General features: G+C 33.9%; 2 protein-coding genes across 3 annotated transcripts; one reads left to right on the plus strand and one right to left on the minus strand.

Annotated features, from left to right (window-relative positions):
• Positions 1–1,266: 1,266 nt before the first annotated feature.
• On the plus strand, positions 1,267–6,709 carry LOC128186842 (uncharacterized). Its single transcript, XM_052856771.1, has 6 exons — positions 1,267–1,289; positions 3,690–3,882; positions 4,180–4,327; positions 4,439–4,584; positions 4,670–4,849; positions 5,886–6,709. Exons 2-6 carry the CDS (start codon positions 3,693–3,695, stop codon positions 6,065–6,067), a joined length of 846 nt encoding a protein of 281 aa, XP_052712731.1. The 5' UTR covers positions 1,267–1,289; positions 3,690–3,692; the 3' UTR covers positions 6,068–6,709.
• A 139-nt stretch (positions 6,710–6,848) lies between these two features.
• On the minus strand, positions 6,849–18,981 carry LOC128186826 (uncharacterized). Of its 2 annotated transcripts, XM_052856744.1 has the most exons (31): positions 18,843–18,981; positions 18,721–18,736; positions 18,164–18,214; positions 17,746–17,945; positions 17,595–17,641; positions 16,718–16,896; positions 16,365–16,481; positions 15,962–16,037; positions 15,711–15,796; positions 15,171–15,331; positions 14,905–15,041; positions 14,450–14,684; positions 14,074–14,166; positions 13,740–13,863; positions 13,191–13,267; positions 12,744–12,855; positions 12,491–12,583; positions 12,192–12,275; positions 12,024–12,099; positions 11,745–11,818; positions 11,429–11,553; positions 10,717–10,832; positions 10,496–10,605; positions 9,925–10,072; positions 9,372–9,535; positions 9,101–9,183; positions 8,926–8,992; positions 8,606–8,776; positions 7,997–8,215; positions 7,505–7,690; positions 6,849–7,361 (listed from the first exon to the last, which is right to left on the minus strand). In XM_052856744.1, exons 4-31 carry the CDS (start codon positions 17,886–17,888, stop codon positions 7,134–7,136), a joined length of 3,531 nt encoding a protein of 1,176 aa, XP_052712704.1. In that variant the 5' UTR covers positions 17,889–17,945; positions 18,164–18,214; positions 18,721–18,736; positions 18,843–18,981; the 3' UTR covers positions 6,849–7,133. The 2 variants fall into 2 exon arrangements, with proteins under 2 accessions (XP_052712704.1, XP_052712703.1); XM_052856743.1 differs by lacking the exon at positions 18,721–18,736.
• Positions 18,982–23,216: the final 4,235 nt, after the last annotated feature.

Here is a 23,216-nt window from a genome sequence, read left to right on the forward strand (position 1 = left end):
ACTTATCTTTTTTATGATCTAAGGGGAGTAACACTTACGAACTTTTATTTCCGGAATTTTCCGTATCGAATTCAATTTTATTATTACACTTCCCGCTTGTTTACAAAATGGCAAAACACGGTAATGAACTGTCAGACGACACTAAAAAAGTGATCATACAACTTATAGAAAGTGGACACAGGGCGTCAGAAATATCTGAAAGTTTAAACATAAACAAGTCTACAATTTCTAAGTTTTTAAAGCGTTGGAGGGAACGTGGAAATGTAGAAAACAGGCCGCGAAAGGGAAGACCGAGATTCGTTACTGTCAGAGGAGAACGGACACTTTCCAGGCTAGTAAAAAATGCTCGTAGGACAACTTTGAAAGATATTACTGCTGATTTTAATAACAGTACACCTATTAAAGTTTCTCGTCGCACAGTACAAAGAACACTCCACTCGCTGGGATATACAAGGAGATCTTCGAGGAAGTCCATTGGAATTCGGAACGTAAACAAAAAGAAACGCATAGCTTGGTGCCGAGGAAAGTTGCACTGGACTGTTAATAACCAGTGGAAGAAGGTGATGTTTACAGATGAAATGATGGTTGTTATTAAACCTGACGGAAAGTTTAAAGTCTGGAGAAAGTCGTCGGAAAAATGGAGACCCGAGTGTTTGGGCCATTTTGCACCAATGTCGTCTGCTACTATCAAAATAATGGTATGGGGATGTATAACATACTATGGGGTAGGAAGTTTAGCATTTGTAAATGGAAATATGAACTCTCAGAAATATATTCAAACACTTGATGACAATATTTGGCAGGTTGTTGTCAAACATTTTGGCAACAATACATGGTACTTTCAAGATGACAATGCCCCATGTCATCGGTCCAATGAATCTGAAAATTGGAAACATCAGAACAGAATACCACAGATAAGCTGGCCTCCCCAATCTCCTGACCTGAGTCCAATCGAAAATGTTTGGCTATTAATGAAAAACAAAATAAAAAATAGACTTTACCTGATCCGAAATGTAAATGACCTAAAAACACAGTTAACTAAGGCTTGGAAAGAAATTCCATTATTTTACATTCAAAAATTGTACACAAGTCTACCAAGAAGATGTAGAGAAGTACTGATTCAGAAAGGCGACATTACAAAATATTAGAGTGATAAGAGTTCATTTGGAGGACTGGCAGCGAATTCAGGTAAGCTGACTTTATTTAAAAACAATGGCAGCCATTAAAAAAGTTGACTCATTTATGGCACTATGCTGTAGTTTGAGAACGTGACTCGACAGAACAGACCAGTAAGCCTCTCATACTCTCTCTCTCTCTCTCTCTCTCTCTCTCTCTCTCTCTCTCTCTCTCTCTCCACAAGCCTTTGAATTTCTATCAATAAATTAAATCAGCTTAATATGCCGTTAAATGTGTGATATGTTACGTTGTATCCTCTATCGTATAATTAATCACTTGAGTATTGTGAGGTGATCAAATACGGTCAATTGGGAATAATCAAATCTATCATAAATAAAGCCCTTTGTTTATACACCAAACAATTAAGAGCCCTCATTATATAAATTTTTTTCATAAAGCCCCTTGCAAATGCAATGGCTTATTGAAATTCAAAAGCTCTCTCTCTCTCTCTCTCTCTCTCTCTCTCTCTCTCTCTTTCTCTCTCTCTCCTCTCGCTCTCTCTCTCTCATGTTTTGCTTGTAATATTGTAGAAGAATTCTTTAGGGACCACCTCAAATTATTTAATTTTTTTTTTGATTTATCAAGGTACATGTACTAAATAAATGTAGAGTTTTTATTCTTGAAGTTTGGGATGTTTACCTGTAATTTCTTTGGACTGAATCCTTCCACGTGCAAACCTCTAAATGTCTATTTATAAGCTTTAAAATATGTGGCTAGGGTAGTATGTACCTTTCTATTGAGATGGTCAGACCAGCTTCAGATAGCTCAGTTGGTATAAGCACCTGACTAGAGTTTCCGGGGGCCCAGGTTTGAATCCTGGTCTGGTCCGTCATCATTTCTCCCATTCTCTTACATCTGGTATCATGCCAACCACTTGAATTGACAAATGAAGGAACCTGGGATGTTGATCATTTAAGGGGAAGATTATTTGAAGGGGGGGGGGGGGGGGAGTTTATGTGAAAGTTAGACCAGTTTGGTTATCAGCCCCAGATATTTTGTGAAGTACTACTGGAATCATGGTCTGGTTTGTAATTCTCCCATCTTATTACAGTGATTACACTTTATATAAAAACATATATATATGGAGAGTGGGGTACATATATCTCCCTCCCTTTCATTCTTTTAAAACAATAAAAATTCAAAAGCTAATGGTTCTTCAGGTGAAGAAGCCATTGAAAATATGAAGCAGAGTCCAGAAATTTAGATTATGGTGTGTAAATGTGTGTAGTCTGACCAAAATATTTAATGCAGTTACGACTGGTATGTAATGCTTTCATTTCCTACCAGGCAAACAAAATTATCCCTTGGAAAATTTTCTGTATCTTTCAGGGTTGACAGAGAATCTTTATATTTGCCAGAGTCCAAGACTAATTTTTCGGTAACTTTACTATATGTAAATATTAAAATTATTTTAAAATAAGTTCAAATAGTCCATTTTGTAGAGATCCTTTATTGTAATCCAGGGTTGTAGAGCACCTAAATTATTAACAATAAGTCATGCAGACTAGGTCCTCACATTTTCATTATCATTGTTGGCAAGGGTAGCTTGATATGGAACAGCTGCAGTAGAGCTGACTCCTCAACAACAGTCCTGGCTTTGATACCAGTTCCAGTCACACGTCAAATTATTTCTCTTTCAACTTAGTTTCAAGATCCTCTCCCTCTCTTCTCATCGTTCATAAAATCAATCATTTGCTAGCCCAGTGATAGCAACAACTGGTAGATATTCTAAAGAGTAGAAGAATAAACTGATGGTTACAAGAAAAATTGTACTGAAGGAAAAGCAGCAAGGATCCAGTCATAACTGGCTAGTTATGCTGTATTTATTTCATTTAGCCATTCTGTAGAACAACCAATAAGGGAATGATTTGATTGGTTACCGAGTTACTCCCAAAAAAAGGTCTCTGAGTAAAGTGTTTGGGTACCGGTTTTAATAAAAAAAAATTGTTTCTTTTCAAAGATTGTCTAATAATGGGGACATTTAAAAGTGAAGCTATTTAAAGTAAAAATAAAACCACGGTTCAACTAACAGTTCTTGCTGTATTCACAATATACCCAGTAACTGTATATCTTGTACATAGATAGTTTAGGATTTCATAATCTAACGGAGAGGTTTAGCAGACCAGTGGGTAAGTGTACTTGTAAGGTTACAAGCTAGAACTATGCATACCAGCTTTCATAACCTTTCTTGTTTAGCAGTGGTAGTGTGTACTTGTACTTGAAAATTGTACTTTTTAAAATCCCCTTATCCAAAAATGCATCTTGATTGTCACGGTAAAAAATTAAAGATTGTAAGTGCTATTTTTATTAAACAGATAATATCAAGTACATGTAATCATTTATGAATATATTTCATAGGTATTTATCGGTATTCCCTTAAAACTTCATCCCGTCTCACTCAAGCCTAAAGCTTCACCAAATCACAAAAGAACTGTCCGTTCATTTAATTTCTACAAGAAATTACACTAGCTGTGCTAATAAGTAACCAAAATATATTTATGTGCCTTTTCCAGAGTATGTCCAGCCCAAAGAAGCTGCGCCTGATGACCTACTTATCCTCGGGGATTCCCATCCAGGTGTTTGAGCTGCTCTTGCACTACCTGGAGGAAGTGACGGGGATGGAGGGGTACCTGATCACTGAGTCCCGATGGAGCGGACCCCCAGCAGAGTGGGGCGACCCTTTCATTGACGATATTGCTGATGTTGGTGAGTTATGGGAGTGGATGATGTAATTGTTGATGTTGGGGATTAAACATGATGAATTCACTAACAATGAAGAGTTCTTTGAAGTACATATATTTAAGTATAGATGGTTACAGATAAAAAGTTGCTTTACCATGTCAAATAATTTTTGAAGTACAAAAACCATTTTTGATGGCAAGTTGAGAACCTATTCCGTTAATGGCAGACTGACATTCGCAGTTTCAGTAATTACTTTGTATCAAGTACGATTGCTGTGTATCAATGTAGCTTATCTTTCATTGGATTTTTTTTATAACTCAGTATTTATGTGCAGTTCAGCATACCTGCGCCTGAAACACGACAAAAATGAATACATGGAGTTGTGTCCTGTAGCCCCTGTCCACAGGCATGAGAAAGGTGGCGGGGAACCAGTTTACTTCTCCGACCTTGTGGTCAACAGCAGCAAAAAGCAAGTACTCTTTGTTTTGTTTTACTTGTTTACAACTGGAAGTGTGACAGAACTGGGTTACAGTTGTATGAATGTTTTTTAAAGGAATTTTCATTTCCAACATATATGTAGGTCAGTTTATGGTAACTTTGTTGACTTAAAAGGACAGACTTTTGCCTTCAATGATCCAATCTCTTTGAGTGGAAGTCTTATTGTCCTGGGCCACCTGAAGAAAAATGGATACAACTCCTCTTTTTTTGGCAACATGCTTCACTCAGGTAGGTCCCAGTCATAAAGCGTTACCTGTTAACACCTTTTTATCTTATTCTCTTCTGTTGTTTTTACTTCACCTACACTCCACAGGTTCCCATCTGAAGTCCATTAAGATGATTCTGGACAACAAGGCAGATGTTGCCGCCATTGATTCCAATGTCCTGAAATTTTATCTACAACAAAACCCACGGGACGAGGAGAACTTGTCCACTGTGACCTCACTGGGTCCAATGCCAGTCTACCCTATTGTCTTCAACTCTCGGCTTAGTGGTAAGCCTGTAGATCCTGTCTTTTTTCTTCATACCTACACTTTACTCAGATAAATTGGTTTTATATTATAAAAACATTAGTCTGAATTAATACCGGTAAATTATATTTTCATTATTGACTATGCAGCTTATATTGTCACGACTCTGCAGGAACATTCCTTTTTCAAGGCAGTAAAATGTGTCCTGGCCTCATGATCATCTGTAGCCCTTTTCACAAAAAATCTTAAGGTTTTGCGTAAGATTTCAACTTAAGAATATCTTACGAGAAATCTTAAGTGCTTTTCACGAACGCATTCGTAACAGGTTTCACTTAAGAATTTACTTACGAGTTATCCTTTCCCTAGCAACGATTTGAATTCACTTAATAATTCTTATAAAACAGGAGAAACATATAAATTAACCAACATTCTCATAAAAAAGATGCAAAACTGAAATTATATACACTTACATCGAGTGAAATCAGTGTTGTGTAGTAGAAATCAAAATATGACGTCACAATCACAATGTGTGTTTAGTGTGACGTAGGAAAATCTTACGAGAAAAATTTGCCGTAACAATTTTTGGAGAATTTATTTGTGTATTTTTTCAACAATAACTGCTAATTAATGCGAAATAATGGTATAATGCGGCTTAAAACATTAAATTTAGCTGTTTTTCTTGTATATTTTACATAATACGATTATTATTTACAGTTTTGAAATACTTACGAGAGGGTATGTGCTATCGTAAAGTTACGACAAATTTTACACGTAAGAATCTCATATGATGTTTTGTGAAAATGAATAAAAACTTAAGTTTTCACTTACGATAAAATTTAATTGTAAGTTTTTTTGTGAAAAGGGCTACTGATGTTTAACATGAACTTACAAAACTTGATACAAAATAGAAATACATGCAATGTGTATGAACTAGACCCTTGACCATAGTTATCAAGAATGTGTTTTGGTACAAATTTTATAAACTTGATGAAATCCATACCATCTTGAATGTACTTTTCTATTTTCTTTTTGTTGAAAAGAAAGTTGACTCTTTTTCAGCCAACGTGAAGAAACAGATCTCAGAGGCTCTACTAGGAATGCACAAGTTACCGGAATGGCAGCCACAGTTAGAGGAGTGGAACATCGAGAGGTACACGAAGATCGATGACTCTCTGTATGATCTAGAGACCAGCCTGATGGACCTGTGTAAGGGGCTTAGTCTATCCAGTGTCTACTACTAAACTACTGCAATGTACCGTGCAATGACCACCACAGTGTAGTGATATATCTACGAATACACCACCTCTACGACTGTACTATTGTGATTATTTTACTACTATACCGGTATAAGGGGAGATAGCTCATTAGTTACCATGTATTTCTCAGCATTATTCTTTTGTGTTCAATTCTAGAGGTAAAACCAAAGTAATGCCCTAGTCATTTAGTTTTGTCTGTGATTGAAATTTCTAGTTTAGATTACAAGGCTTGGCTTTGCATTCTGTGTATCTATGTAATCAGGTAAAATTCTTCACAGTCAAAGACTGTTTGTTGAATAATATCATAACTTCAGGTATGGGACAGTTGTATAAATCATCATTTAAAGGTTGCATTTGTATGTACATGGAGTTAATATTAACAATCATGGATTTTTTTTATTTGTTGCCAAAGAAATGCTTTTCAGCAGTATAGATGAATAAGAGAATTTTTACATAGGAAGGTAATCTGTAAAGTAAATAATGTTCCAATAATTATTTTGATTACCTTTTAGAGAAAAAAAAAATTAATCATACTTAAAAACAAGGTTGTTATTATGACAACAAAGAATATAATCTTTATAATTTATGATTTTTCTTTGTCTACATTATGTTTTTAATATAAGGGAGTTCCAAAATTTTTACTGGTTACTGTAAGTATTGCATAAGGTATTTTTACATATTTTATTTATATCACAGCTTTATTTATATCACAGTCTATGTATTATTCAAATAAATTTTTTAAATACATGTACAATGTAATCATTTATTTTATGAAGCTGAGCAAGGTATGAGTATTCGTCATATAGTAATACTGGACATCTAGAGAAAACCGGCAATAGAAGTTCACCAGTAATGTGTTGATGTCTCAAGGAAGGACCTTGGTAACTCCTATCACTTTAGGGTTCACATTAGAAGGATTTCCTCTGTTTGTTTCTCTACTAATGTATATTTGTCCTCTACAATACACATGTATCCACTAGAGATCTAGAAGAAATGCCAAAAGTCCAAGACGAATTGGAAGCTTTCTTCAATGTCAGCTGAACTGGTCAGGTCATTCTAGAATGGTCTGCATCATCTGAGCCTGGGGTCGCTGACGGTACACATATGGGTCATTGAGCATGTAGGACACCACAGAACTGGGTCGCCCTTGAAGAATTTCGTCAGGAGCAAGGTTCTCTGTTGCGGAAATAGCATTAGGAGAAATGTGGTGAACATCTGCTGCTAAACTATCTTGCACAAAACGCAACATGTGTTTCACTTCCTCCAGTCGGAAAAGAGACTGTAAAGTAAATGCTGATATTTAAAAAGAAATCCAAAAAGATCACAAGAAACTTGAAATAGGATTGCTTTAACATTTTAATAAGACAACAAATAATAACTGATGCTAAAATGTTGTCATCGCGTCTGAACTGTAATGGTTACCTCTGTATTAAAAGCCAGGTAGAAATTATCCAGTCGTGGGTCTTCCTCGATGCAGGTCTTTAGTTTGGCCTTTAGGAACTCAGTGAGGGGGGTGCCAGTCATGAAGATCCGCGCCTGAGTGACCTCCACTAACTTTTTATGCATGACCATGGTCATCCGCCCAAAAATGGCTTCATCTACCGTACACTGATAAACATTGAACAAGAGTTACTTCCCTTAAATTCTTATAGTCTAGGCTCTTAGTATATCTGGCATTATAGCACCATGCCAAATGCTGCCACACTGATTACCTTTTTGTTATATATTATGAAGGGGAAATATTTCAATTTTTATTTTTTTTAAAGTCAAATGAAATTATCAACCAATGCAATAAGAATAAAATTCCAGCATGGCACATTTTTATACCTCTACTTGTTTGATAAAATATTGACCTGAGAAACTTATAGATTAGTTTTCTCTGGCCTAGAATCAGACAGCTGTATCTGCATGTACCTCAAAGTCAGGAATGACCCCTAGTTGGCGGGGTGTTCGACTCTTGGTCCTCTGGCTGTTGCCTGTGGCCCCACGGCTGCTGTTTCTGTTTGCGTACTCCAGAGACTCCATCGTGATGACCAGAAGGTCCTGCAGGGAGTCCAGCATCCCTATAACATACTCTATCTGGGCGGCCATGCTATGTAACATTCTCCATGACTCTACAAGGTGCACCTTATCCTAGGTGAAAATGAGAATCAATCATGAATTCAATTGCACTTAATGAACTTGATGCCAATATTGTATTGATTAGGATTTTGATTACAGATGTACTTTATATATAAATTAATTACATCTATTAAAAATCTCTCAAATATCAGTTACTGTGGAATCATTTAAATTTGTGGGGGCCAATTTTCGTGGATTGTTGGTTTTTTGCTTATTCATGGGGATGTAATTTCATGGATGTGTTAGTTTTCAGTTTTAATAACTTCAAAACTTGTTTTCGTGGAAGACGTAAATTCGTGGGGGAGGGCTACCCACGAAAATTGGGCCACCACGAATTCTAATGATTCCACAGTAGTTACAAATTTGGCATTGATCTTAGATTTTTCATGCTGTGGATATTACCTGATTCATCAGGCTTTTAAGCAGCAGCCCTCGGTGAACGGTCATCCAATCGCAGCGATCCTTGGAGACAGAGATCATTCTATCCAGGAACTGCTGGGCCTGTCGGACATTGGTTGCATTCATTGGGTCGCCGCCATTGGTCGGTCCCCCATTCTGATAGTGGAAGGCTGCCTGCAATTACAATGCAATTTACATAAAATCCATCCTTGTACAATTTGATAAATATTGTTATTAATTTGAATATCTTTTAAACAATCAATTACATATTTATGCCTTTATGAATAAAAGTAAATGTAGTCTGCCTTAGTGTTAAAAGTTACCCTGTCTCTTGAAAGAAAAACACTCTGATAAAAGGCTACAGGGTTATCAGGGTAAAAGATCTCAGCACTGAAAAAAAAGCAAAATAATATGCATGTATTAAATGATGGACTAGTCACAATAAGCTTTTAATTTAAAAGCTGTCACTCTAAAACTACTGCCATTAAGTGTACTTACTCTAGCTCATCATCTGTGATAAAGTGAAGTAAGAAGTACTTCCTCACAGGGATATATCTCCAGTGGTCCATCAGAATGAATGCCTGTAAATGTACACATACAAGTACACCTAAACTCTATTTCCTGTAAATGATAAAAGGGGGAATAACTCTAGTATTATTTCTTGACTACCGGTACTTAATACAAATTCCTTTTGCTGTTTTAAGAGTTTCAATTGATTTCATCATTTAATTCTTTAACAATTAATTTTACTGGTTTTCACCATGTGTACCTTTAAGAAGACAGGCTCACTCCTAGAGGTGGCCCCCACTAACATGTCCATAAAGGCCTGCTTTCTGGTCACCACCTCCTCCCAGGACCACTTCATCTCCCCGAAAAATACCCCCACCACCGGGATGGTGTTCTTCATCACCATGTCATGTACATGGTTATACACTGTAAACAGACACAAATATAGTGATACACATCACATGGTTATATACTGTAAAAAGAGAAAGATCTAGTAATGCACAACCACACTCTATTACAATTCCTTGCAATTGGAAATTTCAGGAATACTAAATATTGGGGTTTAAAGAAGCAACTTTTTTCATTGTGATACATGATAGTAACTAAAAATATAGACACTTTTGAAAGTGATGGATTATAAGTTATACGTATAACTTACATTTTCCAGATAATTTTGTAAAAAAAAAAGTCGTGAAAAGTTTGCTCTTTAATTTTTCGGGAAACTTCTTGCGGTAAGGCAACTTTTGCACTACCCACTGTAGGTTAGCTAAATTTGAATCATGTTTAGCATAGTACTAGGACTCTATGAATCGTACCCATCATAGCGAAGAGTTGTATGCCATCCCCGGAACAGCCTGGGGGTCCCTGTATGTAATAGTGCTCATGCAGTTCAACTTCATTTAGGAATGGCTGCATCTTCCCGTACAGAATACTGGGTCCACTCAGGGCCAGGCAGATCCCTGCCTACAACACAATCTCAAATACATGTAAATACACATACTGAATATTAAATAATTAAACTTCGTATAAATGCCCAAGAAATGGGGAATGTAGCTGCATGTCTGTAGCTCCCGGTTTGAAAGAAATCGGATGGACAACTTGGGACCTAAAGTGCCACCCATTAAAAAAATTGTGTATTTTTTGTGCACAAAAATGTGCACTAGTTTTGGGCTGATTGTCCTTATTTATACCTAAATTCTGTGGAAAAAATTAGTACCATCCATCCATCCAATTTTTATCAGACCGGGAGCTACAAACCTGCAGCTACGGGAAATATTGATTCTAATAATCTATACAAGTACCGGTACACATACTTGAACCAAGCACAAATATCTATCCATAAATTATTACATTTCCTCGTTTCTTTAAAATCGAATTCAGATATACCCTGTAGGTTCCTTTCCTTTGAATGTAGTCTTGTTGAACAAAGAGCTGAATAATCTGGCTCAGTGGTATGAAAGCTCCAGTGTCCAACACTCGTACAGCACTGGATGTCCCTACAAATTCAGAGCATGGCAAAATTATAATGGCATCTGCTTAACAAAGGGTAGTTTTATACCGGTAGTTGAATGGGAATCTGAACAAAATTGAATTTTTATTAGAAATACCATATGCATCGACTCCATTGATTGTGTAGATAAAATTTTCTGGATCTTCCATCTTTAGCTCTGTGGCCAGTAACACAGCTTCTGTCTGCTCTGGCTTCTCAAAAAATAGGTCCATTCTGACAAAAAAATGTTCAAATCATTCTTTACTCATTGTACATGTGAAAGTTAACACATGGAGATGATGAAAAATACATGGAAATACATACTTCCTCAATGAAAGATTTTCATCGTGGAGAAACATTCAAATAACATAAATTCGGTAATGACCAGGTGCCTCATTTTCATCATGGATAAAAACAAGACGTTTAAATATTGTTATTATACTTTCATGTTAAATACTAAAATCTGATTGGTTAAGACAAAGTTGATAATCCGTTCTATTACCCTCAGCATTAGCAACACACCTGACAACGGGTAACACAACAAATTGTTACATATGTGTAAATTATGCGCGTACGGTTCACCATAGAATCCACGTTATTCCGTAAAGCTTTCCTTAGAATTAAGACATTCAGTATAATAAAACAAATAGTGCATGTTTGGGAGGGTAAGAGCTGAAATTGACACCCTGAGAAAACCATTGTCACCTCCGCTTCGCATCGGTTGACAATGGCTTTCTCGGGGTGTCAATTTCAACTCTTACCCTCCCAAACAGGCACTATTTATATAATGTTCCTTAAACATTTACATTACATAATGTATGTTACAATACCTCATGGCCTGCTGTCTGAGGAGAGAGACAAGTCTGGGGTAGGGGTTGGGGGGAAAGAACTGTGCTCTGGCTATCTCCAGTAAATACTCCTTCCACACCCCATCTAGATGAGTGTCCAGCATGTACTGCAAGAAGGGGAATGAAGACACAAGATAAAAGGAATAAGAATAAAATCCATGTTGTAATTATGTGCCTGTGGTAAAGTAATTCCTCTATCTGGTAATTAACCAAAACTTACTACAGTACCACATAGAATATACAGAAGGATTCAAACAACAGGAGCAAAACATTTCTATTTAATATTATTGTGTTTTACCTGGATGAGAATTGCTTCTTTTGCTATAGTTTTGCTGTAATCTCCACTTTCCATACTGTTGTTTACATCAATAACTAAAATTTGTTTTTTAAAAAATACTGTTAATTAAAAAAAAAAAAAATTTTAATCAAGCCCCAACACAGACGCACTTAAATTGAGGATATTATATGTTTACATATACAACAAATTGGATTGCTGGTCTACTTTAACAATTTAAAGTTTTTATTTCTTATGATATTTGGGAGTAAGATTGGATGGGTTTTTCATTATACAACTCACTGAGTTTTTCATGCAGTAGATCTTTCATATGTTCATGCTCCAGTCCATGGGAAACATCGGCGTCCATCTCTGTACCCTAGAGAGACAAAGAATAACCTCCTTTTTCATCAAGTTATCAAAGTGTATTGACATTTAACGGCCAGTTTAATTGCAGTGTGAGATTGTTACCGTTGGGTCACGCCTTTGTCTATGACGGGTCAAAGGTTGAGGAATGACCTTGGGAAATGTGTTCTTCATGGCAATCATCACCTCCTAAATATGACAATGAGACATGAATTTTACTTCTATACACTGTACATGTAGTTCTACTGCTACACTTAATTCTTGTCAGATTCAATTTAGCAGGCCATGAAAATTTAGCCTTCATATGTGAATGTCACTGGATGTTAATGTACTTGTGTATTTACATATACACCTGAGATATATATTAACACAGGATATTTATATGTACATCTGAGAGAGAATACCTTTAGCACTGGGGTCTGGCTGAGAGAGTCTTCTGCTAACTGTATGGACAATGTTAGACAGTACCAGTTGATGTCCTTTAATGTCTTCAGAGCCTAGAACAAAAAATACCAGAAAATCATTGTTAAGAATTTGAGCACTAATAGTTAGATACAGAGCTAATCTTCTTCCATGGGCAAAATAAAAGAAAATTCGATTATTTACATATTATGTGACAGTGACCTTGAGGTTAAAAATGACCTAAATAAATGTTACCATTTGGACATCTAGAACTGATTCAAAGGACATCCCCTCCCCCGGCAGGAAATCCTCCACCTGGGCCACAATGATCTTCCCAGCCGTCTTTTGTTCCAGGCTTCTGTCGTTTCTAAAATGTATTATAGGACAAGTATTTATAGTCTCCTACACTGAACCAATATACAAAATATAATTAAGGATACACAAAACTGAATTCTTTTTCTAAGCAGTGGGCAAATCAAATTTCCTGCAACTTTGAACACTGTTTGTCACTTATAAGCACACAAGAATCTTCAGATATTACCTTCAAATATCTGTTACTAGCTAGATATGAGGATACGAAACATACATTGTACATGTTCTCATTCAGGTATTTTCCCAAAGCACATTTGTACTGGAAAATCACATAGTTTCCTCAATATTTTTGTACCTTTTAAAGACTAGATATATTGATATGAGACTTACAGTGAACTCTGGAACAAATGCACCACTGCTTCTCTGTAGAGAGCAAGGTATTCTCGGATAACTTGAAGCTGACTTGTCTGAAGTGAAAAAATCAAGTTAGAGAAGATTATACTGGTCCATTCACATCCGAGTATGTGTGAATCTAAATCTACCTATCTAACAGATACTGCAACTGTATTTAATTGTTTTACCTATTTGCATGTACAATGGAGACTTGTTAAACCTGACACTTTCATTTTAAACAGAATTGTTGAGATTAAAGATTTAAAATGTAAGAATATCTAAATAAATTTCAGAATTGATTAACATTTATATTCTGATTACTAAAGCCCAGTTTAATAATACATGCATGTACAACAGTTGTTTGGAAGATTCATAACTTACAGTATCCTACGGGAGCAGTCTAGAAGGCTTTACATCAGAGTAAATTAGCAAAATAGAAACGCCAATGATATCAATGCAATAGCAATTATTCCGACAATGGGGAGCCAAATGTATTGACAGTTCATGGATGAAAACACCAATGTGGAATTTCATTGAATGACTTACATTGGAGAAACCCTTCACCATGTAGCGCACTGACTTATTCTGCTCCATCAGTAAGTACAACAGCCCCACAGTACTGTGTAGGAGTCGGAACAACTCAAATGGAAGCTCCTGTGCGTAGGAATCTCTGCAAGGCAAAAGGATACTGAATTTCAAACGTCATTGATTATAAGCTTAATGACACACGTATGGTCATGACTTTGTACCAGTGCATGCATCCTGGTAATAACAAATATTCAATCATAATACATGATGCAATATTTTAATTATCAGTTGTGTTAGCATATTGGCTGTCTTTACATTTTTGACGTATAAAGACAAAAGACAGAGGACGGACCTGTCCAGCAGAAGGAGTATGATGGCACAGTACACTGCGTCACACAGCTCCGCGTGCATATGATGGCCCGCTATCCTCTTCTGGAAGTGTGACCTGACAGGAAAAAGCTCATGAGATACACTCTAACATTATTTTTTTAAAACAAACAGAATTTTTAAATTTTATTACATTTGTCGATGTACTTTATTTAGCTTTTTTTGGCAATTATATTCAGCAAAATCAAGTATATTGCCAAATGTCCTATTTAAACAAATTTAAATAGGTACATATAGATACGTGCTAAATCAAATGTCAGCTAGTTGTGAAAAGTTATTTTCCACGAAATATTATTCATATTCAACATAAGACATTTACAGTATGTCATGGAGGTACATACTTGATTGGAGTAGTAATCTGCCAAGCATAGGGACCATAGCTATTTTCGTCTCCGATTCGGAAGCCGTCAATCCGGACTTTCCTGGGCATGATGTGGGTGGTTCTGTCATACATGTGGCGCTTGATGTTTCTGATGCCCTGGTCCTGAGCAGAGGTGGGCTGGCGGTTCTTACTCTGTCGACTCATACTCCTTGGACCACCAATCTCCAGTTTGTCTGCCCCAGGGGGCTGTCCCACTGATCATACATATAGTGTTATAAGTCTATCTTTATTGAAAATCTAGTGCATTCTTTCAAAGTACAATGTATTACCAATCAATCATTAAAGTCCTTATATCTCATATATGATAATGTAAAACAATTTTTAGAATGTGAAGTTAATTTGCAATTCTACGATAAAATAAATATTTTTATTATGGCTGAGTGTGTTGTGAAAAGAATGATGACCATGACATACAAGCTGATCTTGGTCCATCCCTCTGGAACGGATCCACTTGTGGAGAGAAAATGGAGATGTACTGCTCTGCATGGGACCTGCTCAGGAACACTCCTTCGTGTAAACAAGCCATTGGAAACTCACAGAAACTGACAAGTCTGAAACAAAATAAGATGCATATACACACATTACATGTAATAACCAAAGGTCTTCATCTTCACACAATGAAACATTTAGAATCCAGCCAATCTTGATAAAGATCTAATCAATTGTAACAAATACTTTACCCCTCTTCCACATTCTCTTCGCTGATTTCAATGAAGTTGAGACCAAACTGAACTTGTGCTCTGATGTACTTTGGGTAGTAAGGATCAGCTTTTAATATACATTCCATACAAATATACTTGTTTCCAATCACAGTGTCACTCAAAACTTGTAGAAACTCCTCCTGTAGATTAAATGAACATGGTTACAATAAACACCTGGGAAATTTTCCATAATGCTGCATTAATTTAAGTTCTTCACATCTTTATGTAAAATTACATTGGGCAAAACAAATAAAAAGCATTTAAATCCTCAATAACATATCTCTCTTCTAGGTTCAGATTTATCTTTACTTCAGGAACTAGACCCAATCATATTTTGCTAATTTTACATCAGCATCGCATAGCAGTAAATTAAAAAGTATTAATTAAGGGAAAGGAAAAATTAAATTTTTAGAACTAATGTGCCCAATCCCATTGTATAAAATATTGCAATGAAATACTAGGAATGTCCAAATCAAAGAAATTCTTTACACATGCCATGGGTCTTTTCGAAGTTTTTACCTTTTCCTCTTGAATTTTATCTGGGTCCCATAGATCATACACTGTGATATCTGGGTATTCCTCATCAATATCTGGTATATTCACGCCTTGATTAAATGTAGATAAAATGCAGGTGAGTGTTTGTGTATTTATATACGATTTGTCTCAGAAGAGAAAATCCTTATTTAATTTTTCCTTCTTGTTTTCAAATAAAGAATTGTTCACATTAAGTGAACATAAACTTTTGATAACAGCTCAAACAAGATTCTTACCTAGGATCAGGTGTCGAGGGTTGGAGTACATAGAATCAATGTAAGCCATTACACTGTTCACAAAGACAGCCACTCCCTACAAAATTATTGCATTAGATCACATACATACATTCAAAAGTTAACACGATACACATATGGTACATGACCAGCATTCAGTCAATGTAGTCTTTTAGACTGTTATTCCCCTGCCAAAAAAAAATCACATGATTATAAGAAATTACGATACAAAGAAATGATAACTTTGACCTTCAAATTACCTCCTTGACATCTGGGCTGGTAAAGGGAACCTTGACCTTATACATGTACTGATCGATCGACCTATTAGCATCTGGGTTAGTGATGAAAGTCTTGATCTTGAGTATATTGACTTTCAGTAATGTCAGTACCTTGATTTTATACTGACCTCCTTAACGTCTGGACCGGTGACCAAATGCTCCATTCTGATCTGTATGTTATGTACATAAGGATAGAATGTTCCATCAAACACTGCTGGACCAACCAATGCTAACATCACTTGATTCTGTAAATCAAATGACACTAAACATTTCTAAATGAAACATGATTGACCTATCAAATCAATGCTGAAAATCCATCATCAAAAGTGACTGTACTGTTCTTTATCTATACATGAAGTTAAAAATCAAGTCAAGAAATTTCATTTCTAGATTTGAAATGCTGATGGCTGAAATAATGTTTACATATACATGTACATGTATTTGTCTACACTCTACTGACCCCGTATATATATATACTTACTGAGTAATCCTGTGTGGACATGATGTCCTCTGGGTGGGGGGTGAGGTCATCCATCAGCCACTGATATTTCTCCAGAGATGACGGATTCACAGCCCTCAGGATGCTGGACAAACCCCACACTGTGTCATGTCCCTTCACACAAAACAGGTTAGGTATGTAGGTCTCCTGTAGAGCATTTCCTAGGATAAAAAGTTTACATCAAAATTAGATACTTTCCTATTTAAATAATGGTAGATATTCTAGACCTCCTATTCCAAGAGAAAAATGTGTGCAATTTTTGCAAATTGTTTATTGAAGATGAGAAACACTTTGTATTGCATTGTTCAAAATATGACCAATGTAGATTGAATTATAATGATATATTTATTGTGAACACATATACAAATGTCAATCCCATTAAGGAACTTGTCAATCCTAAAAACATTACAGCTGCTAGATGGATATGTTGTTTTCTAAAAAACTGTTTGAACGCTAGAAAGGAAAGTCAACAATTAACACTTTATATACAATTTTATGAATACCAATAATAGTCTTCACACAAGCCTAGTTTTGTTCACCTAATGTTTTGTCTATTGTAGATTTATTAGTTAATGTTTAACTTTGGCAATGCTATGTTTAATGTTTTGTTTTATGTAATTAACTCATATTCATGACTGTATTCTGACATGGTAATTGTCAATAAATGAATTGAATTGAACAAATGATGGTTAAACATCCATGTAAAAGTCAGATAGCCAAATAATAGTAAACATCCTTATCATTCATATCATCGTGTTCAAAGTTTATTGGTAAGTAAAAAAAATAGCCTTGAGTACAAAAAAAACCCAACATTTTATACCGGTACATTGATAAGTTTAAGACTTCTTATCATACTTACTTAGAGATTGTTGGATCTTTTCTATGGATTCCTGTTCCATGTGAAATCTACAATAAGAAAATAGATGGTTTGATTTTAAAATATCTAAGAGTGCAAAGTGAGCATGCAAATCATTGAATCATCCAAAGCATAAAGACAAGGCAAGATTCACTTTTCTGCAAACTGTCTGAATCTCAGGACAAACCCTGGGTAGGGATTGTAAGGAAGGGTGGGTCGGTTCAGCAGCAACTTGACCATTTTCTTGAAGGTTTCCTCTACACCTGTTTCTGCCAAGTATGATCTGAATTGCTTCATGGCATCTGTATCATATCCATCGGGAGGAATGTATGTTCGCCTGTCTATAGGTTCCTCCTAGAAAACCATTATGACATCATGATCGAGCTACTGCTAGTATAAAGTAATTTACTAAAGTGCCTGCTCTGCTGAGGGACTTAAAAACAGATTCAACCTCTTAATGATTAAAAAATGGAAAGCTTCTTGCAATTTTACGCTAATATAATTCCTCATGATTAATTATAGGAATCAACAGTAGAATGGAGGCTTAGTTGCCAATTCCCATATTAACTTACCCTCCCTTGTGACTGTGCTCTAGATGGAACATTACTACGCTGGCTTCCTCTCTGTAAATTTACATCCACAATTTTTCTGATATACATGCATGTTCACAATCAACAAATTAAATCCACAATGCCTCTCATCTCATTTAACATAAAAAAGTTGTGATAGAGTTGATTTATTCTACTGAATTTGTGGTGTCCTTTTCTCCAGCATTAACTCTCACTTGCATATGCATCAAATATTATAAAATAAACGGTTACATATGATGTAAATCAAGCAAAACCTGATTAATATAAATTTAATTATTACTCATTCCACTGTATACAAAGTGTCATATCATTCATTATATTGATTAAATTTTTTAGCATCACATGCATACAGATGTTATATAAACATTTTGACCATATGGTATTATATTAAATGGGAATGTTTACAAACTCCGAGTTGCATGTGATCATTCCATCACAATATTTATACGATTGCTCCGAATCCAACAATAATTAAAAGCAACTGCATAACAAATTATGTTAATCATAAGCATCATTAAAAATCTGCAAACCTTTCTTACCAACAGTCAATATTATCTATGAAAATAAAATTTTCCGGACATTTTCATTCCTTGAAATTGAAGAGAAAATTCGAAACATGGAATTTTCACATATAATGAATATTGATCAAGTGACGTTATACCTGTGACTGTGAAGTTGTTTGTCTCGACATTATTTTGAGTTAATATTTAATCAATCCATCTTCGGACTGTCTTTTAGTCAAATAGAAACGAATTTAGATATCTTTCTCAACTCGTTTCTCATGTAAACAATTTGTCCACTTCCGGTAAAATTAGTTTAAAAAATAAACCACAAACAGTTAAACTACAATATTCCGGTATCAAAATCTAGTTTCAAAATTCCAGCAAATGATAATGTACCTATGTCACTCATACCTGTTAACCTTTCAAAGCTGCTATGTGGGAGAATCTCCCCCCTACCAACTTGGCTAAGGGGGAGATTTTGCGTAAACGACGTTTTTTCACGTGAAATGCAAATATATATTAAGAATACTGTTAGATACCTTATATTACCATTGTTATTAATGCATTTGCAATTATTTTAGATTTTATTATTTCTATGACTACCAGTATAACAACTTGTGTTGCTGTACAAGTTCAGAAAACTATTATTTTGTTTGCATGGTACAATACAAGAAGTCAATAGTGCCACTTTTTATATTAAGTCTTTCTATTGTTCAGTATATAGGGTAAACACAGAAAATTTATTTTGCCTATTTTGAATTTGCAGTGAAACCCAGTTAAGAAAAACCAGAAAATAATATTCATTAAAATTATTTTTTGCCTTATATATAGGATAGAGTTTTAATTCACAAAACAATTTTAACATGTATTTCTCCAGTATCATTTAAAAATGATCTCTGTTGTACGGAAGCGTATTAGGGTCGCAGCAGTATTTTTTATTAAGTTGTTATAACAGATTAGTAATTTGTTATAACAAATTATGAATTTGTTATAACAGATTATCAATTTGTTATAACAAATTAGTAATTTGTTATAACAGATTATCAATTCGTTATAACAAATTAGTAATTTGTTATAACAAATTAGTAATTTGTTATAACAAATTAGTAATTTGTTATAACAAATTAATAATTTGTTATAACAAGTTAGTAATTTGTTATAACAGATTAATAATTTGTTATAACAGATTATCAATTTGTTATAACAAATTAATAATTTGTTATAACAGATTAGTAATTTGTTATAACAGATTAATAATTTGTTATAACAGATTATCAATTTGTTATAACAAATTAATAATTTGTTATAACAGATTAGTAATTTGTTATAACAGATTAATAATTTGTTATAACAGATTATCAATTTGTTTAAACAAATTATCAATTTGATATAACAGATTAATAATTTGTTATAACAGATTATCCATTTGTTTTAACAAATTATCAATTTGTTATAACAGATTAATAATTTGTTATAACAGATTAGTAATTTGTTATAACAGATTAATAATTTGTTATAACAGATTATCAATTTGTTATAACAAATTAGTAATTTGATATAACAAATTAATAATTTGTTATAACAAGTTATCAATCTGTTATAACAAATTAATAATTTGTTTTAACAGATTAATAATAGCATACATATATCATAGCATTTCATAGAAATCTCATAGCATTACATTTTTATACTATTTTTTGGTAAATTAAAATGCTGTCTGACGATATATGATTTTACATGATATGGTATGATGAATGAGAATCAAATGATATGCTATAAGATCCAATCCTATGCAATGTAATTCCAATGATATGTTTACAGTTATCTAATTTCATAGCATAGCATTGGAATTACATATATACCATTGGAATCTTATAGCATATAATTTGATTTTCATTCATCAAAGCATAGCATCATTTAGCCTTTTATATCCATAACATTGAATAGTATCGAAATATCATAGTATATCATTATATGCTTTTGTTTTAGTAAATTTAAATAAAATGCTTTATGTAGATATATGATATTACATGATATGGTATGCTGTGCTAGGTTTTGTTATGCTATGATGAATGAGAATCAAGTGATACGCTGTAAGTTTCCAATGTTATGTCATACGATTTTAATGCTATGTTATTTTGATTTCATAGCATAACATCGACATATATTATAAAGCATTTGAATCCTATAGCATTTCATATGATTCTCACTGATCATAGCATTGCTTACCATATCATTAAGCATTTCGTTTCAATTTAATATAGCATAGCATAGAAATCTTATAGAATTCCATAGGAATCTCATATCATTGCTTATGAATCTCGAAACATTACTCGAATCTCATAGCACAGCATAGCATGAGATTGTAATAGATATGCATAAAATGACAGTCAAATATCATATAGCATAGCAATGGAATCTCATTACAAAACATTGAAAATATCATAGAATACCAAAAAAAAGTATTAAAATGCAATGCTATGAGATTTCTTTGCAATGCTATGATATCTCTTTGCTATTATTAAATTGTTAAAACAAATTATTAATTTGTTATAACAAATTATCAATTTGTTATAACAAATTATTAATTTGTTATAACAAATTATCAATTTGTTATAACAAATTATTAATTTGTTATAACAAAATACTAATTTGTTATAACAAATTAATAATTTGTTTTAACAAATTAATAATCTGTTATAACAAATTGATAATCTGTTATAACAAATTGATAATCTGTTATAACAAATTGATAATCTGTTATAACAAATTAATAATTTGTTATAACAAATTACTAATCTGTTATAACAAATTGATAATCTGTTTTATCAAACTATTAATTTGTTATAACAAATTGATAATCTGTTATAACAAATTAATAATCTGTTATAACAAATTACTAATCTGTTATAACAAATTAATAATTTGTTATAACAAATTGATAATTTGTTATAACAAATTACTAATCTGTTATATCAAATTACTTATTTGTTATAACAAATTGATAATTTGATATAACAGATTACTAATTTTGTTATAACAAATTACTAATCTGTTATAACAAATTAATAATTTGATATAACAAATTGATAATCTGTTATAACAAATTACTAATCTGTTATAACAAATTAATAAATTGTTATAACAAATTAATAATCTGTTTTATCAAATTACTAATTTGTTATAACAAATTACTAATCTGTTATAACAAATTAATAAAAAATACTGCTGCGGCCCTAATACGCTTCCGTACTGTTGTAATGTCTATAGCATCCCTGTAATTCATAGTACCGGTACTATAAACTTTAAAAACTCTTGTGAAATGCTTTTACACTTTTTCCTCGAGCTTCACTTTATTGGTAGCTTGTATAAACACTCAGTGTTCCAAACTCACTTTGATTTTTACCGACCGTGCTGGCCAGACAGAATTAGTCACGACTCACTGCACGTGGCACCTGTTAAGTGACACCACTGGCTGTTATTGTTTTCTTTGGTGTTACAGAGTAAAATCAAGATGTTTTAAGCTTTCACTTATTTTTTTATAAGGCCTATGCATAACTAAATACGTAACTGATCATGATTTAAGTCAAAACCGGAAGTAATCGTAAAAAGTAAACTGGGCTATAACATGTCATGCTATGATCACGGTAGACAGTACTTGGATGGATTTTGATATATTCAAGCTACACAGCAGCTTTTTTAGTTCAAAATCAGAGAAAAACCCGCAGTGGATGTTGAAATTTGCATGTAAAGATTCAGAATTTGGGGGGGGGGGGGGGTATGGGGAAGAAAAATACGATTGCGGGAGAGATTTGTCTCCCGCGCGGGAGATAGGTTGGATGCGGGAGATCTTAGATTTTTAGGCCGTTTTGCGGGAGTCTCCCGCGCAATGCGGGAGGGTTAACAGGTATGTGTCACTGATAATAATTATAACCACTTGGTCTACTATATAGACTAAAAAAGTTTAAGATATTGTTCATAGGAACTCATACACTTTATATTTACTTTAATAAAAAGTTTATAAGCAAAGCATATTAAAACTTAAATGGTGGATGGTGATACCGGTATATATTTTTCAACTTTGTTGCCAAGACCATTTCAGTATGATCATGAATTAAGAATTCTTGAAGTGTTAAATTTCCTTAGATTAAGACTTAAAGACAATGAATTCATTTAAACAATTTAATTCTTTCTTTGGTGATTCATTCGGGATATGAAGGTAGCGATATTGCAGAAAAAATACATAACCCATGTTATGTAAATTTTTTCTGCAATGATCACTACCTTCATAACCCGAATGAATCATCAAAGAAAGCATTTTATTGTTTATATTATAATCTTTCTTTAAGCTAATTGAAAAATTGATTATGAAAAATAAGTAAAATTCACTAAATTACTGTTAATGTACCCAAGTACGTTAGCTATAAAAACAACCACATTGTCTCCTGTTAGTATTTGAGTCTGACATCGTCATGATTATTTCGTGTAGTCAAATTAAAATCACTGTTTACATAAAACCAACTCTGTATACA

This window comes from Crassostrea angulata, chromosome 6 (assembly GCF_025612915.1).
Source record: "Crassostrea angulata isolate pt1a10 chromosome 6, ASM2561291v2, whole genome shotgun sequence".
Lineage (NCBI taxonomy): Eukaryota > Metazoa > Mollusca > Bivalvia > Ostreida > Ostreidae > Magallana > Magallana angulata.

Bases quoted from the DNA above. Each gene is read 5' to 3' on its own strand.
- LOC128186842 (XM_052856771.1), top strand. From the start codon at position 3,693: ATGTCCAGCCCAAAGAAGCTGCGCCTGATGACCTACTTATCCTCGGGG. The intron at 4,328-4,438 runs GCAAGTACTCTT...ACATATATGTAG, and splicing joins GTGGTCAACAGCAGCAAAAA to GTCAGTTTATGGTAACTTTG. The intron at 4,850-5,885 runs GTAAGCCTGTAG...ACTCTTTTTCAG, and splicing joins CTTCAACTCTCGGCTTAGTG to CCAACGTGAAGAAACAGATC.
- LOC128186826 (XM_052856743.1), bottom strand. From the start codon at position 18,872: ATGTCGAGACAAACAACTTCACAGTCACAG. The intron at 12,100-12,191 runs GTAACAATCTCA...TTGTCTCTCTAG, and splicing joins GACAAAGGCGTGACCCAACG to GGTACAGAGATGGACGCCGA. The intron at 10,833-11,428 runs GTATTGTAACAT...TTTTTTTGTCAG, and splicing joins CTCAGACAGCAGGCCATGAG to AATGGACCTATTTTTTGAGA.